The sequence below is a fragment of the Danio rerio genome, chromosome 13 (assembly GCF_052040795.2).
Source record: "Danio rerio strain M-AB ecotype USA chromosome 13, GRCz13ab, whole genome shotgun sequence".
Lineage (NCBI taxonomy): Eukaryota > Metazoa > Chordata > Actinopteri > Cypriniformes > Danionidae > Danio > Danio rerio.
Window position 1 is genome coordinate 9,573,189 of NC_141033.1, and position 15,577 is coordinate 9,588,765.

The 15,577-nt window shown below is 35.0% G+C and overlaps 1 protein-coding gene across 6 annotated transcripts in view; it reads left to right on the forward strand.

Annotated features, from left to right (window-relative positions):
- si:dkey-33c12.4 overlaps positions 1 to 15,577 on the forward strand; it is a 213,937-nt gene that overhangs the window by 13,078 nt on the left and 185,282 nt on the right. For 4 of the 6 annotated variants that reach the window (XM_087278048.1, XM_087278047.1, XM_087278045.1 and 1 more), the window contains 10 exons: positions 510 to 585; positions 2,385 to 2,475; positions 2,579 to 2,720; positions 4,235 to 4,339; positions 4,457 to 4,547; positions 8,236 to 8,389; positions 8,482 to 8,556; positions 8,656 to 8,758; positions 10,374 to 10,480; positions 12,987 to 13,825. In XM_087278048.1, coding sequence (XP_087134174.1) covers positions 510 to 585; positions 2,385 to 2,475; positions 2,579 to 2,720; positions 4,235 to 4,339; positions 4,457 to 4,547; positions 8,236 to 8,389; positions 8,482 to 8,556; positions 8,656 to 8,758; positions 10,374 to 10,480; positions 12,987 to 13,107 — 1,065 coding nt within the window. In that variant the 3' untranslated portion in view covers positions 13,108 to 13,825. 6 annotated transcript variants of the gene reach the window in all.

Consider the following 15,577-nt stretch of genomic DNA (forward strand, 5'->3'; position numbering starts at 1 on the left):
CACCATTTGAAAGTAATATCTGATTTTCATTAGTTTACTTTCAGCAGTTCTTGATTAATTACTACTTTTTCAGTTTCAAGTTATTTCAGTGAACTCTGCAGCGTTTCTTCAATAGATGGCTACCAACAATATTGTCCATGTCTATAGGTATTTGGAGTTTTATTTAATAGATGCGGGGAATTGTTTACATAGAATTGTAAGGGAGGAGAGGAGAGTTTTATGAAAATGGATTTTAAATAACATGACTGATTTCTGATGGGTCATATGACATTAAAGACTGAAAATACTTTAATGTATTCAAATAAGTTTCCTGAACGCAAGTAATTCTAATTAGTAAACAATGTTTTACAATATTATTTGTACTAAATTTAATTAAAAATGCAGTCTTGTTGAGTGCAGGAGAGTAGTTTCAATCTGTTTTACTGTACGTTTGTCATATTCATGCCATATTTTTTTGAAGCAGCTATTTTTTGATGTTCTGTATTTCCAAATGTCTTTCATTCTTGTAGGTTGCTAAAGAAGAGGTGAATGGAGAGGAGTCTGTCAATGCAAATGATTTTATTACAAGAAGTGTGGAGCTGGCAGGTGTGTGAGTGGAGTTTGATTTTTTGATTTTTTTTTTTATTGTCGAACAGAAATATATACAAAAAATTCTTTAACAAAAAATACATTACAGCATTGTGAAAATGGAGCGGGATGAAGCACAAGCTTATTATTTTCCCACCCCATTACTACACACATCATTCGTCTATTACTTAAGCTTATTTCTTCTTTTACTTATCTCTTCTTTTTACTTGAGACATATGAAAATCAGATGAGACATCCATTTGGCACCTTTTGGCATCTTTGACATATTATCTGTATGATTCCATTTATACATTTTATAACATAGACCCCAAAAATACATTTTATTAAAAATGACCATTAATTAATTTCATCATACCTTTCTCAGTTTATCTTTTTTCAATCACCTTCATCATTATATTCCTATAATAACATATATATTTATACAACTTTTTAAATTGATTAATATCCTGACATTGTTTAAAAATCGGTTCCATAATTTCACACCTCATACAAGACATACACAAATTTTTTAAAGTTGTTCTTGTTTTCAACCTATTAATTTAGTTCTTCTCATTTCATATCCCCTTGTCTGTTTTCATAAAACTTTTGTATGCACTTCAGACGTACTTTATTCCTAGCTTTAAGCGGAAATTGTGCTGTTTTAAATTTAACCAAATAATTGAACTTAAGTATCTTCAATTTAAAAAATAAAAGATTTGTATGCTCCAAATATCCCACATTTTCTATCAGTCTAATTACTTTTTTCTGCATTGCACATAAGGATTGTAAGTTGGATATACGTTATCCTCCAAATTTCAACACAATAACTTGTATACGGTGACATAAGTGTGTTATATAATACATGCATTGATTTCAATCTTGCTTTATACACTTCTTACAGTTTTTACGAATTTTAATATCACATTCATTATTTGCGGTTTCCAATCATTTTTATGATCCGATACAAACGCCTAGAAACTTAATTGCATATACTCCTTCTAAAATGTCATTATCAATTATTTACATATATTATGACTATTTTTTAATTTCCTAAATAACATAACCTTTGTTTTACTTATATTTAATGACAATTTGTTTGTCAAACCATAATTTCAATTTATTAATTTCTGCTAATTTCAATTAATTTCAACTCCTCAAGTTTTGGAAAATTATCCCCAGAACAAAAAGATACTGGTATCATCTGCAAATAAAATAAACTTAAACAACTCTAATATCTTACACGTATCAATAATGTAAATTATAAACAATATTGAACCTAAAACTGATCCTTGTGGTATGCCACAATTTACATTTAGGTATGAAGATTTATGGTTGCCAATTTCCACAAACTGTTGCTTATTTGTTTTTTTTTTTAAAGAACTGCTTATCCAGTCCAAGGCTACTCCTCTAATACCATACCCCATACCTTTCTAATTTATCTACCAATATATTGTGATTTATTGTATCAAATGCCTTTTTTACATTTATAAAATTCCAACTACCTTCTCCTTTTTATCTATCTTATTAGTAATTTCCTCAAATTTTTGTTAATGCCAGAGATGTTGATCCAATTTTCCTGAAACCATATTGCTCATTGGCTAAAAGGTTATGCATTTCTACAAAATTATTAAGCCTTTCAACAGAGTTTTCCCAAACTTTTTGAAAACTGAGATAGTATAGAAACTGGCCTATAATTTGTAAAGTATTGTTTATCTCCAGATTTATAAAGTGGAATTATCTTTGCAATTTTTAATAGTAAAGTTTAAATAATAAAGATTAGTACGAAATGTCCCCCTAATTCTCTCCTTTTTTTACAGTTATAGGTAATGAGTACGCCGGCTCAGGAAACATGGAGATGGCTGTGAAATATTTTACCGATGCTATAAAGCACAACCCTAAAGAGTATAAGTAAGAGTCCATACCAACAGTTTTAACTGCAGCTTGGCTCAAAATGACAACTACATTGTTTTAAGAGGTCATTTTAATGATTGCACTTCTTTCTTTGCTGCAGGTTATTTGGAAATCGTTCTTACTGCTATGAAAAGATGCTTCAGTATGAGAAATCTTTAACCGATGCTGAAATTGCTCTTTCTATGAACCCTAAATGGATTAAAGGGCTTTACAGAAAAGGCAGAGCATTGGTTGGACTAAAGGTATTTATATAGTCTTCTAGCTGCAACATCCATCACTTTATCCCAGGTTTTTACTTGGTATCAACTTGCCTCTTCTGTGAATCGATCACAAGTGGTCAGCGGAGCTTCATTAGTATTTCCATCTCTTTAGAGAAGGGCTGCACAATATGGCCAATTATTTATTGCTTTAAAATGTTTCATATATTTCTGCTGTGTGTGTGTACACAATGAGAAGGAAAATTGGTGGTATGAGTGCATACAATTTGTCATATTGTGACTAGGGCTGTGCAATTAATCGAAAATCCGATTTCCATTTTAGCTTCTAACGAATATGAAAAACCATTAATCGAGATAAACGATTATTAACTAAGCAGCGCAAAAGACCGCATGCTTATGTGTTTGTGCGGCATTCGGTCTCATTCGCACACTGAGACGAGCAGAATGCAGACATCTAAAGTCACCTTAACGCGAGCGCTTTAATGATCAAATAGGTGTCAACGCCCTGTTTAGTGAATATTCACATTAACCCTCATTTGTGTAATAAACCTACGAGTTGAGAATCAAAAGACGTGAAAGAGAAACTATTAAAGTGAAAGCACGCAATGTTCCTGCTGCCGCCTGTTTTTATGATTATTAATCAAACAACAAGAAAATCCCTCTCTGCTCTTGACTGAAGGACTTTTGTAGCTAAAGTGTTTTTCTTAAAGTGGAGATGCTTAAAGCACAGTTTGTTTTATATTTTTATTCTATCGTATTTATTTCCCTTTTCTTTGCAGGGTGGAAAATAACTGTATATATGCAGTTGAAGTCAGAATTGTTAGCCCTCCTGAATATTAGCAACCCTTTTCCTCCCTAATTTCTGTTTCATGGAAAGAAGATTTTTTTTCAACTTATTTCTGAACATAGTAGATTAAATAACTAATTTCTAATAACAGATTTCTTTTATTCTTGCTTTAATGACAACACATAATATTAGACTATTTTTAAAATACAATGCATTCAGATTCAAAGTGCGATTCAAAGATTTAATTAGGGTAATTAGGCAGGTCATTGTATAACAGTAGTTTCTTCTGAAGACTATCAAAAATATTTATGCTTAAGGGGGCTAATAATATTGTAAAATATTTAAACCTGTTTTTATACTAGCCAAAAAAACAAACAACAAAAAAAAATTTAACAAAAGCCTTTCTCCAGAAGAAAAAAGTATTATAGGAAATACTGTTAAAATTCCTTGCTCTGTTAAACATCATTTGGGAAATATTTATATAAAAAAAATTCTCAGGAGCGCTAATCATTTTTAATTTAACCTGATAATCGTTTTGAATAATCGTGATTACAATTATGACCAAAATAATTGTGATTATGATTTTTCCCAAAATCGAGCAGCCCTAATTGTGACTGACAAAATGATTTCATTTTAATCATGATTATATTGTTTTATCACCCAGTTCAGATTTATTCACCAGTGCAGATTGATCCACAAAATCCCCTGTGCTCTTTTGTTCTCACAATAGTGTTGTTTCTCCTTCTCTCAGAGATATAATGAAGCCAGACTTACATTTGGTGAAGTTTTAAAACTGGACAGCTCTTGTAAAGATGCGGCTGAGGAGATTATGAGAGTGCAGCTCATGCAACTTATGGTGAGAGGACATGAGTAGGCATTATTACATCAGCGGTGATGCTGTGTGACTGTTTTTAGTTTGCTGCATTTTGGTTATGAATGTGTCCATTTCAAACTGCCCTTGTTTTACAAACAGGAAATGGGATTCACCAAAGAACAGAGTTCAAATGCGCTTATAATCCATGGAACTGTAGAAAGAGCCCTAGAAAGTCTGTCTGGGCTATCAGGTATGACAATACATGACACAATATGCATATTAGGGTCAGAAAGTAACTTCTGCAAAAAAGTGATTTTCTATTATATCATAAGGCAGTATGTTTGAGTTTATTTGGTAATCACTATTTTATTCGGTGGAGAAAAGAACAGACCTGCTTTCTAGGTTGTCCATGAAATCCTGTAGATTGATAGATTTATGCATGGGACATTTTTGCTGTAATTGGTGTAAATGCCACATGATCCATTAGTTGTAACAGGCTCTTAAGACTTTGAGCTAAAATACACAAAGTTTTGGAAAAGTCATGGAAATTAGTTGAACAAATATCTGTGTACTTGAGGGCTGCGCTATATTGGAAAAATCTGACATTATGGTATTTTGTATTTCTGTGATGTACATTGTGATGTACATATCAACTGTACACAGATGATATTTTAATTTCTGACCCGAATACATTTCCTTCACTCCTTGTATAAAAAAATGCACAAAAGCACACACACATCACTCTAAATGTGTGCTCAGCCAAGCAGCAAAAAGTGCAAAAATATATTTAACAAGGCTTCAAAGATACCAATTTTTTAAATTAAATAGGAATTAATATCTAATATGTTGGTAAGAGCCGACTTCAGTTTACATTACCTAGGGATTGAAGTTGTTAAAGGCCACCCCCTCCCCCCTGTATTTAGCATTGTTTTCATGCCTCTAGTTTGAAAAAAGTCAGGAAAGGGAGTGAGTCCAGCTCCGTTTAGATGGGAGTGTCGGGGGAGGGAAAGAGGGAAGAGTTTGCAAAAAATGGGAGTTTTCGATTTGAGCATGCGCTGATTTTCAAAGAGGCAAAACAAACACAGACACAGGGGAAATGGACAGTGACTGTTTACATGGACACCAGAAATCAAATTATTTGCCAAATTCCTAATTTATCAACCTAAACTGCAGTTTGACACTTATTCAGGAACATTTTATGCATGCCCCCCATGACAAATGAGTTATTGGATACGATGAACTGCTCAGAGTGTAGTTTTAGTGCAATGTTTGATATGGGAGAGAGAAAAAAACCTCTGCATTTCTCTGTAACTTGGATGCACTTGATTGGTAGCGTCAGAAAGCTGTGTGTATATACTTTACCGTCACACAATAGACGCAAAAATCCTACACGAAGGTAATAGTTTGATTAAGGTGTTCACATTCAGAGAGCAGCATTTAAAGGGGATCTTTCAGTCCCCAATATCATAGTGATGTAAAGTGTAACTGTAACTAAATCATTTTGACTAAGGTCTGTCTTTAAAAACTGAGTACTGCTGACAATGCTAACTAACTTTGCTTCTGAATAAACATAAACAAAGAACACTAATCACACACTTGCCAAATCTGTAGACACAGGAAAATCAACACCAACTGGAACCGCATCTCTTAAAAGAAGACGAGCGGCAAATCCGCATTTCATCATTTCCAGACACGAAAAGCTCTTGGGTTATAAATATCTCTTACAAACATATTTCTGTCACGTGTCGCATGCACTGTAAATCACACGTTAGTCCATCTGTGCTCATTGCGGGAAATTGAAAACAAAACCGTCCGTGTACCACATTTATAAACGCAACACTGACGACCCGTATATCAGAACAATTCTTTTTCCTTTTATTTTTAATTACGATTGGCAACAACATGGCGTCTCTGCCGTCTGAACACTGTAACCGGTAAACGGGTCTTCAATGTTATTGTGCATATTAATCAAGTTGCACCTTATGCACAATAGAGTGTGCTGATTGGTGGTCTGAAAAGACTTGAAAGTCTTTCTCATGAATTAATACTGAAAGCTCAAAGACATCATGTTGTATTCGCCGGTACAGACATCTAGTCTACACGCTTGAATACACACAAGGATATTATCGCCATGACGCAGCTTCCAACATGTCTTTTCAAACCGCAAAAACAAATTTGCTCAAAATAACGCAAAACAACCAATTTTCACTTTTTAGTTAAATATATGTGTCCTAATAGTGTTTTTAGCAGTGTGGGACACATATATGACTGTCAACATCTCAAAAATTGTGTTTTGGTGTTTAAGTGTCCATACTGTAGAAGAGATCTTGACAAATTGCTGTTACAATGTGAATGCTTTTGGGTTTTTTATTTTAGGTACGCTATCTCCAAGAGGTTTAAATGAGGAGTTTAAAGGGTCACGAAACACCAAAACACATGTGTTGAGCTGTTGACAGTCGTATTTGTGTCCCACACTGCTATAAACACTATTAAGACACATATTTCACTAAAAAGTGAAAATTGGTTGTTTTTGCGTTAATTCGTACTTCCGGTTTGAAACTAATTTTTGAAGCTGCGTCACGGCCATGAGATCTTAGCGTGTATTCCAGCGTGTAGACTGGACGTCTGTACCGGGGCATCCGGTATTACGTCTCTGAGTGTGTTACATTGATTCATGAGTATGGCTTGGTTCAAACCAGTCAGCGCGCTCCATTATGTATGCACTGCAACTTCATTTAATATGCATGCTAGCTTCGAAGACTGTATCTGAAACAGTGTTCAGACTGCAGAGAGACGACACACGTCGTGTTGCCAAAAGGAGTTGGAAAAGAATAAGAATTGTTTGGAGATACAGGTTGTCAGTGTTGTGTTTATAATGTGAAGGTTTTGTTTCATTTTCTCTCTATGAGAGCGCTGCTGGACTCAAGTGTGGATCCGTGTACGCGAAACGCGACAAATGCGTTTGTTTTGAACATTTTTTTACTCGAGAGCATTTCTGATCAATGGTGAGATCCGGATTTGCTGCTCGTCTCCTTTATGAAAAGACGCAGCTCCAGTATGTGTTGATTGTCCTGTCTACAGATTCGGTAAGTGTGTGCAATCACCGCCCTTTCTTTGTTCATTCAGATGGCAAAGTTATAGTTCGTATGGTCAGCAGTGTTTAAAGACAGACCCTAGTCAAAATGATTTCTAAGTTACTTAGTTTACAGTACGTTAATATCACTACAATATTGAAAGATCCGCTGTCATTTCACCGTCATTAAACACACTGTCTTTCTCTCCTGCTTGTGTGTTTGTTTTTCCTCAGCCGTGCCCAAATGGCAACGCCCATTTTTATTCAAACCCTGCGCACTTTCCCTCCCCCGACACTCCCACCCAAACAGAGCTAGACACACCCACTTTCCTGATTTTTTTCCAAACTAGAGGTGTAAAAACATCCTTCTGAAACGGGGGGTGGGGGGGGTTTTCATGGCCCTTTAATATTCGTCCATTCCTTAAATGTTTTATTAGTTGTTTGGGTAAAGGTTTTTGGCAGTTTTGTTGTATTACTTTATATTCTGTGATGTTTTTCTTTAATTATTAGGATTTGTTTTTGAATGTGTAATTAACTACAGTATTTTTTTTTTTTTGTGTGAGATAATGTATAAGATCATGTTATCCGGAAGTGTATGAAAACAGCAACATGCTGTGATGAATGTGTCTGATGTCTAAACTAAAAACGCTTTGTGGTGGCCTTTTTAACTTAATAAATTGGTATTTTTGGAGCATTGTTGTTGCCGCCTTGTTGAATATATTCTTCTTTTTGTATCAAATAAAAAAGCAGTTTTTTTTTAAGCATTTCAACACTGATTTACATAAATATAAGTAAACAAATTGTAAGTGGGGCAAATTTAAAACAAGTAATTAGTTTGCACTAATAACACTCTAATTCTTTTCAGGTTTAGCCCCTGTCCTTGTGCCCAAAGAAAACGAGTTTAAATCAGTACAGTACAAACACCCTCAACCTCCAGCTAAATTCCCTCTCATGCCTCTTCCTCAAAACCAGCCTCGACCCAGCATGTCAACCGCTGCTCCACTTCCCCCTCATGCCCCGTAAGGCGCACACACATATCCCAGCAATCATGGTACATAACCATTTACCCCAAAAACACCTCAGTCTTAATGTCTCTTTTACTCCTAAACAGAGAGCTGTTCCCCATCTGGGTCGGAGACTTGGTGAGTTCTATAACCGGGAGCAAGCTTTATGACCTATTCAAATCGTAAGTGCCCTGCTTGGTTTTCTAAAAGTGTTCTTCCAACCATTGGTGTGATTTGAACTCATTTTAAGCTATTGAAAACTATTTGTCTCTGTAAAACAGTGTTGGGAATATCCATAATGTAAGAGTGTTGCCTGACAGATACTGCGCATTTGTTAACTACACCAGCAAGGACAGCTGTGAGAAAGCCATACAAATGTTCAATGTGAGTATGTTTGCTTTCAGTTCAACGTTCAAAAGAAACCTTTAGTGCTAAGATGTTTTATGGCCTAATATAATGTAAATCTTATCTCTTATGGAAATGTGTAAAAGTTTTGCGCTATTTTAAAGTTGCATTTTCCTACACTTCTTTTCTAAAGAGACACCATTACAATCTGTTAGCTAATGTCATCGCTTGCCATATTGTGGGGTTGTAATTTTCATTTTAAGGATGATAAGCAAAGCAATGTCTTTGCTGCTTTTGTAGTAATAAGAAGAGAATGGACCAATGACTCATTTTGAGGCATTTAGTCAATCATAGCTACTGAAAGAACTTATAGCTGGCAGTATACCAATAGACTTGAACCAAATATGGTTGCCCCCTCCCCCCAACAAGCAGTCTTAAAGGGGAAATGATGCACTCAGTCAAGTTTACATTATGTTGTACACTGGATTTCACTTTAATCAAAATATATTAAACTCGATTACTGTAATCATTTAAAAGAAAAGGGTTTGTTTTAATATAGAATTTATACCTAGGGCGCTGCCATCTTGGAATATCGCTGTGTCTGGCGTCACGGGTTGGTTCTGTTCCCTTAAAAGATAAAGTAGAAGTAAACGACTGAACATGGAGACTGGACAGCCTAATTTGACCCAATGCGTGAAGTTGTGGACGTGGAGCTGATGCGCGTCTTATACATTTTATATATATATATATATTTATTTTTTATATATTCTTTTTTTTCCATTTTAAGAACCAATCATTTGATTCGCTTTGGTCCACTCACTGTATTAATCTGCCTGACTGCCTATATGAGTTTTTATATCGCAGACACTGTGAAAAGCTCATTTCCAGCCACTATACTTTTCTGACAGGATATTCGAGTGTCATTAAGTGTCAGAATGTTGTAGGACTGCTATACAGGAGGTATTATTATGGATAGCGAAATTTTTGCGGTTTTTATTTGAGCTTTTTTTTTTTTTTCAGATTATGATAGTAAAACATGAACGCGGTTATGAATATATTAAAACATGTGCTTGTTTATTGTAAAAATTTATAATAATGACAAAAAAATCTAATTTGTGCATCTCCGGGTGCAGATATACTGCCATTGTGGCTGGTGTATTCTGGGAAATTTTCATACCCGTTGGTTTCTTACCACTTCCCCTTAGCCCTACGTCTTCAAGCTAAAGAGAATTGCGAAAAGAGCTAAGGGGTAGAATTGGGATTGGGCCTAAGATGGTAGGAAAACATCACCAACATAAGGATTAATCAATCATTAATCTAAAGCCTCATGAAATCCCACCCATTTGATTTGATTTGCCCAGTTGGAGCTGGCTCTGACCTTCATTTATTCCTAACTCCATGAAATAGTGTCATATTTCACTGTATCCATATGATTTTTTCACAAACTCGCTTGTGACAGATTATTAGATAAGTGATGTTTCCGGCAATCAGAATTTACAGTGTAAGCTTGGCTTTAAGGGACAACATTTACTTTATATTAAGCCATTCAAGTCCTAATAAAATCCATGTCTTGAGGCTTTACTTACAGCGTTAAATCATTTGTCTTTTTAGTGAAGGGATATTAACAGTTTGTGTGTGTTTCTGTGGACTGTAGGGTCATGCCATTGATGGGACAACTCTAGTAGTGCGTTATCCAGATAGGATTCACACTCGTCTCGGAATGTCTAGAGATGCTTCAACTGAGTCCTCAGGAAAGAATGGGTGAGTGAACCTGGTATATACTGCATTGTTACAGACAGTGTGTATTGCACACAAATGACAGCTCACTCTGTTGAGATGCACATCAGAAGTGCAGCCTTTATCCTTTTTGTTTCAATTTAATTTAATGTATTTTATGTATTGGTTATAAGATCATGTTTCAATCTTTTTAGTGCTTTTTTTAAAGCATCAGTCCTGGTGATAACTAACAAAAATACATAATTTCTTATGATTGTTAATCGTTTATATTATATTGTTTACTTAGTGCGGGTGTTTTATTAATAAAAAAATTTGTGAAATCTTGATTTGTAAAAAAAAAAAAAAAAAAACCTACATGCTTACAAATTTTTCATATACATTATGGATGCTCATTTTGGTTTATTTTAGCAACTGACAACCACCGATTGTTAACCAAATATTAACCGTTAACAGATTAATAATAAAATATTATTTATTTAAAAAAAAATAATTGACGTGTCTATTTTGTGTGATGCATTAAATATTTTAAAATACTTATTTTAATATGCGAACAGCAGCATACATAACATAACAGAGCGTCTTCACCCACCTGCAGTGTTTCCAACAGCATAGTAAAAAAGAATAAAGTAAATAGGCCTGCCCTGGATATTTTGCACTTAAATGAAAAATTAAAGACACTGACTGAATCTTCTTTTTAAGAAAACTGGCATAGGCTGTTTGTCAAATCAGTTAAATAATTAAATAAAAATATTAGGCTACCTTAAATCGATTGCTCCACTGAAAATTTGCATTAAATTAATGCTCTGCTGTTTTTCTTATATCCCAAACCCCCTTTCAACATTTTTAATAGAAGTTGTTTGTTTAAAGATTATGTTCCTAATAACTTATTTCCCCCGTCTCACTCGTGGTTCTTGTGTGCGCGCTGAGTGTGAACCTTAGGGCTCATATGTTGACTTTTTGTAAAGTATAGGCTAATAGCATATAATAGTTTTGTTGTTTACATATGCTTTAATTTGTATACATGTTTTATAAGCTGTAAAATGAAAGCCTCAGTTTGGTACAAAGTTATCTTTATGCAAAATTCTAGAAAATCATTGGATTTGTTTGAATCGTAGCTTATGTGGTCTATTTTAAAAACTGATATTATGTAAGTACTATTGATAACTGTAATTTTCCAAATAGAAAAAGGTTGGTTTGTTGGTTGTACACTAAATCATCATTAGCCTTTATGTTAAGTTTATGACTTGGCTCCACGAAGCACAGAGGCGATCAGCATTTGTCCACTTATCTGTCAAACTGTGACCAGAAATATTCTTCTTTCATTTAGCTGCTTTGACAAAATACTTCTGTAAACATGCACATGTTACCATCCCGCAAGTTATCAAATATTTGTTGCACATCAGGAGCCGATCACACCGATCACGCTTTTCCATTCCAAAACTGCGAGGCGCACCACACTGCCTATTATGTTGACAAGAAAAAAAAAGTGCGATGACTTTTTAAAAATTATTATTGTCACTAGGAAACGACTGCATCAGCAGGTCTATTGTGCGTGATTGTTGCTGTCAATGTTGTTATAATTGCAACATTTATTTACATTGTGATATTCAACATTTGTAAAGAAATACAGCTCTGGATAACTTGAAACTGCGACCACAAGACTCTCCTCCATCATTAAAAGTTATCCGTCGTCTTGACAACACAAACACTGCTATCACCTCAACAGAAACCCTGCCTCTGCTTTCATTTGATTGAAGAATGAAAAAGATGCGACTGACGTTACGCGCTTTTCCACTCAGTGTTAAGTTTTATTTTTTTTACTGCGGTAGCACAGTGCGAAAAGATAACGTGAGGCGCGAATAAGCAGTGCACAAAACACTAGCAGTCACCAAAACCATTCAAAAAATGCCCGTCTCAACGCATCCAGCCAAACTTTAAAAACATATAAAACAATATTTATTAATTATTTAACTGATATTCAGTTATAAACGCACAGTTAAGTGTTAATCGATTAATCTGAGCATCCCTAATATACATGCATATAATGTAAAAATGCTGGGTTACACACAATCAATTTGTGTTGGGACAACATGAAGAAATTAAGTTAACCAGTTAGATTTTACATATGAAAGATTTTCCTAAGAATTTAAGAATATTTTTCTTAAGGGCAAAGAATATATGACTGGAATCTTTCAAGAAATGCATGGTTCTCACTTAAACGGCATTTAGATTAAAAATTTGAGTACTATGGGGTCTAGTAGAAACATTTTTGTCCTAAAGCTCTTGAATATAACCATTTTTCTTGTGTGATAGTAATATTTGACCCTCATTTTGTTTTCCTAAATCTATTTCAATAAAAGTGTCAGTTAGCTAAACATTCAACTGTTTGCAGCAATGCAGCCACAATTATCACAAAAAATAAAGTAAAAAGATGAGGATGCTCAAGGGTTGATGTTTCATGGGGCATTAAATGTGGTCATATTTCAGTTTATTAATAAAATAACAACTTTTATTGTTTTGTTTTTTTCAGCAAACAGCCTAATGAATGTTATTTTTGGAGGATGTATGGCTGTAAGAATGAACGCTGCACCTTCAAGCATATTCCAGAAAACAAGGGCATCGATCGACCTAAAGCCAAACCACACACCTGACTCTCTGCATAATGTCAGAGATTTAAACACCTTCAAATCACTAGAATTAGTTGGATTTAGTAAATGTTTCAAATGCATAAAACTTTGGCGCATGGTGTTTTGGTCATTTAGCTACATTTCATATCCTTTTTTTTCCTTTTAAAAAAAGTCTTAATATCTGCATAGGCGAAGAGAGTTTCAAGTTAGGATGAACAGGTATGATGGCTTAAGTTTAATTCACTTTTATTTTCTTTATAATTCTCCCACAGATTAATACATGTACATTTTTAAGTCAGTTATTGGTTTTAGTTGCTGGCTTTGCGAAATTGTGACATGATGCTTTATATTAAATATAAGCGATCAAAAAAGTTGAATGATTGGTCACCGCAGAGGTTTAATTTTATTTTTTTAAGTTTTCTGAAAAGTATTTCCCTTAATGATGGCATTGTCTGAGGGTTTTAAACCGTAAGTATCATTACACTGGTTTTATTTGACTTCTGACCTGCAGGATTTAACCTGCCTCAGTAAAAGCTGAACTGTTAAAATGTCGGATTCAATTTAAGATCGGTCTCGTGCCACTTCTGCTGTAGGAATGACCTGCAGTACACAGTATCATACCGTATTAGTTAGGCTGGAAAATAAAAGCTTTCAGTTGTAATTGATTTTCATTGTTATGCCTGTAAAGCACTACAAAATTGTTCTCTGTGCTACAATAAAAGGTGACCTGTGACATCTGCTATTTAGTAGCTTGGATTATTTTGTTTTGTTCTGCTGATAGCACACTACAAACTTCACATTTATATTATGACATTTATGATTTAATTGAAAACTGTTACAGTAAAAGTGATTGGAGGGTACTTTATAAACCAATTACTTAACTGTTGTGTATCTAAAAATAAAGAAATTGACCAAAGAATACCACAGATACTGTGAGGCTGGAAACACAGACAATCAGCTCCACATTGACCAGGTGGTAATGCAGGAAAGTTAACTCCTCCCCTTTCCTTCAATTACATTAGAGCATCTCTCGCAACCTCACCCTCCTGTTCATTCAACTCGCACAGAATGGTCATTTCAAAGTTTGAATGTTCAATATCAATCCAAGTGACTTTATTCATCAAGTTTGTTTGATATCATTTGAAATGTCTCAGTGCGACTGAGACTATGGTCCCATTCCCTCAATAATGGACATAATCAAAATAATAGATGTATAATGTCGGGTATCTCTTGACCCACTGCTAAGGGTGTGCCTTTACCTAGGGGTCTTCACTTGTAATTACCCTTACTTTCCTATTGGCAGAAACTTTTCAGATCTAACATGCCACTAAATGCTCCTTAAAGGAGATCCTTGCTTTGACTACTTGAGGGAAAGTTTTAAGATGTTTGGGGCGGTTCTGTAACCAGATCAGCCTGTAGTGTGGAGCTCTCATGCTCTATACTATGTATATTTTGAAATCAGGTGTGCAACCTTTGATCTTCGATCTATCTTTGAGAATTCGATGTCTTGTATTGATTGTTTATGAATTGACTGCATAATTGGCATCATATTTACCTGACTATTATATTATGTTTGAACGTATTCTGCTTAGTCTGTAATTATTCATTTTACTAGATTACGCTGTATCCTTATTTTCCGCACTTCTCTGTATTTTAGGGATCCGACTGACTCTTGATATGGATTCGAGTTTACTTAAGTGGAAAAGGAGTTATTTCCATCTAGTGCAACAGTTGCACGACTAACCTAGTTAGGCTACCTGACCCTTGTTTGAAAGTAATGTTATTCTAAATTAAGTGTCCATGGGAAACCATGAGCTTGGCTAAACCAAAGTCATAATAGAGAACTGTAGTCCATTACATAATGACCTTGACCTCTGATTAGAAATGATATTGTCTTAACTCAAGGAAGTACATTTAAGGGGGACTAATCAAAAATACTTTTTTTGCTGCAAGCATAGGAGCAGCCATCTAAGAGTATTAGTGAATTACCTCTGTTCAATAATTGTGAGGGACACCATCGGCAAAAGTAAAGGCAAAAGGTTCAAACGTGTATCTGAATTAATTCATTTTCTTTTTGGCTTGGTCCCTTTATTAATCTGGGGTCGCCACATCGAAATGAACCGCCATCTCATCCAGCATGTTTTACGCAGCGGATGCCCTTCCAGCTGCAACTCATCTCTGGAAAACTTCCATACACACTCATTCACACTCGTACACTACGGACAATTTAGCCCACCCAATTCACCTGTACCACATGCCTTTAAACTGTGGGGGAACCCGGAGCACCTGGAGGAAACCCATGCGAGCGCAGGGAGAACATGCAAACTCCACACAGAAACACCAACTGACCCAGCCGAGGCTCAAACCAGCGACCTTCTGACTTGGAGGCTACAGCACTACCTTCTGTGCCACCATGTCACCCCTTATCTAAATTATATATTGATATAATCTTAATGTTTTATGATTAATGTAAGATAAAACGATAGATAAATAT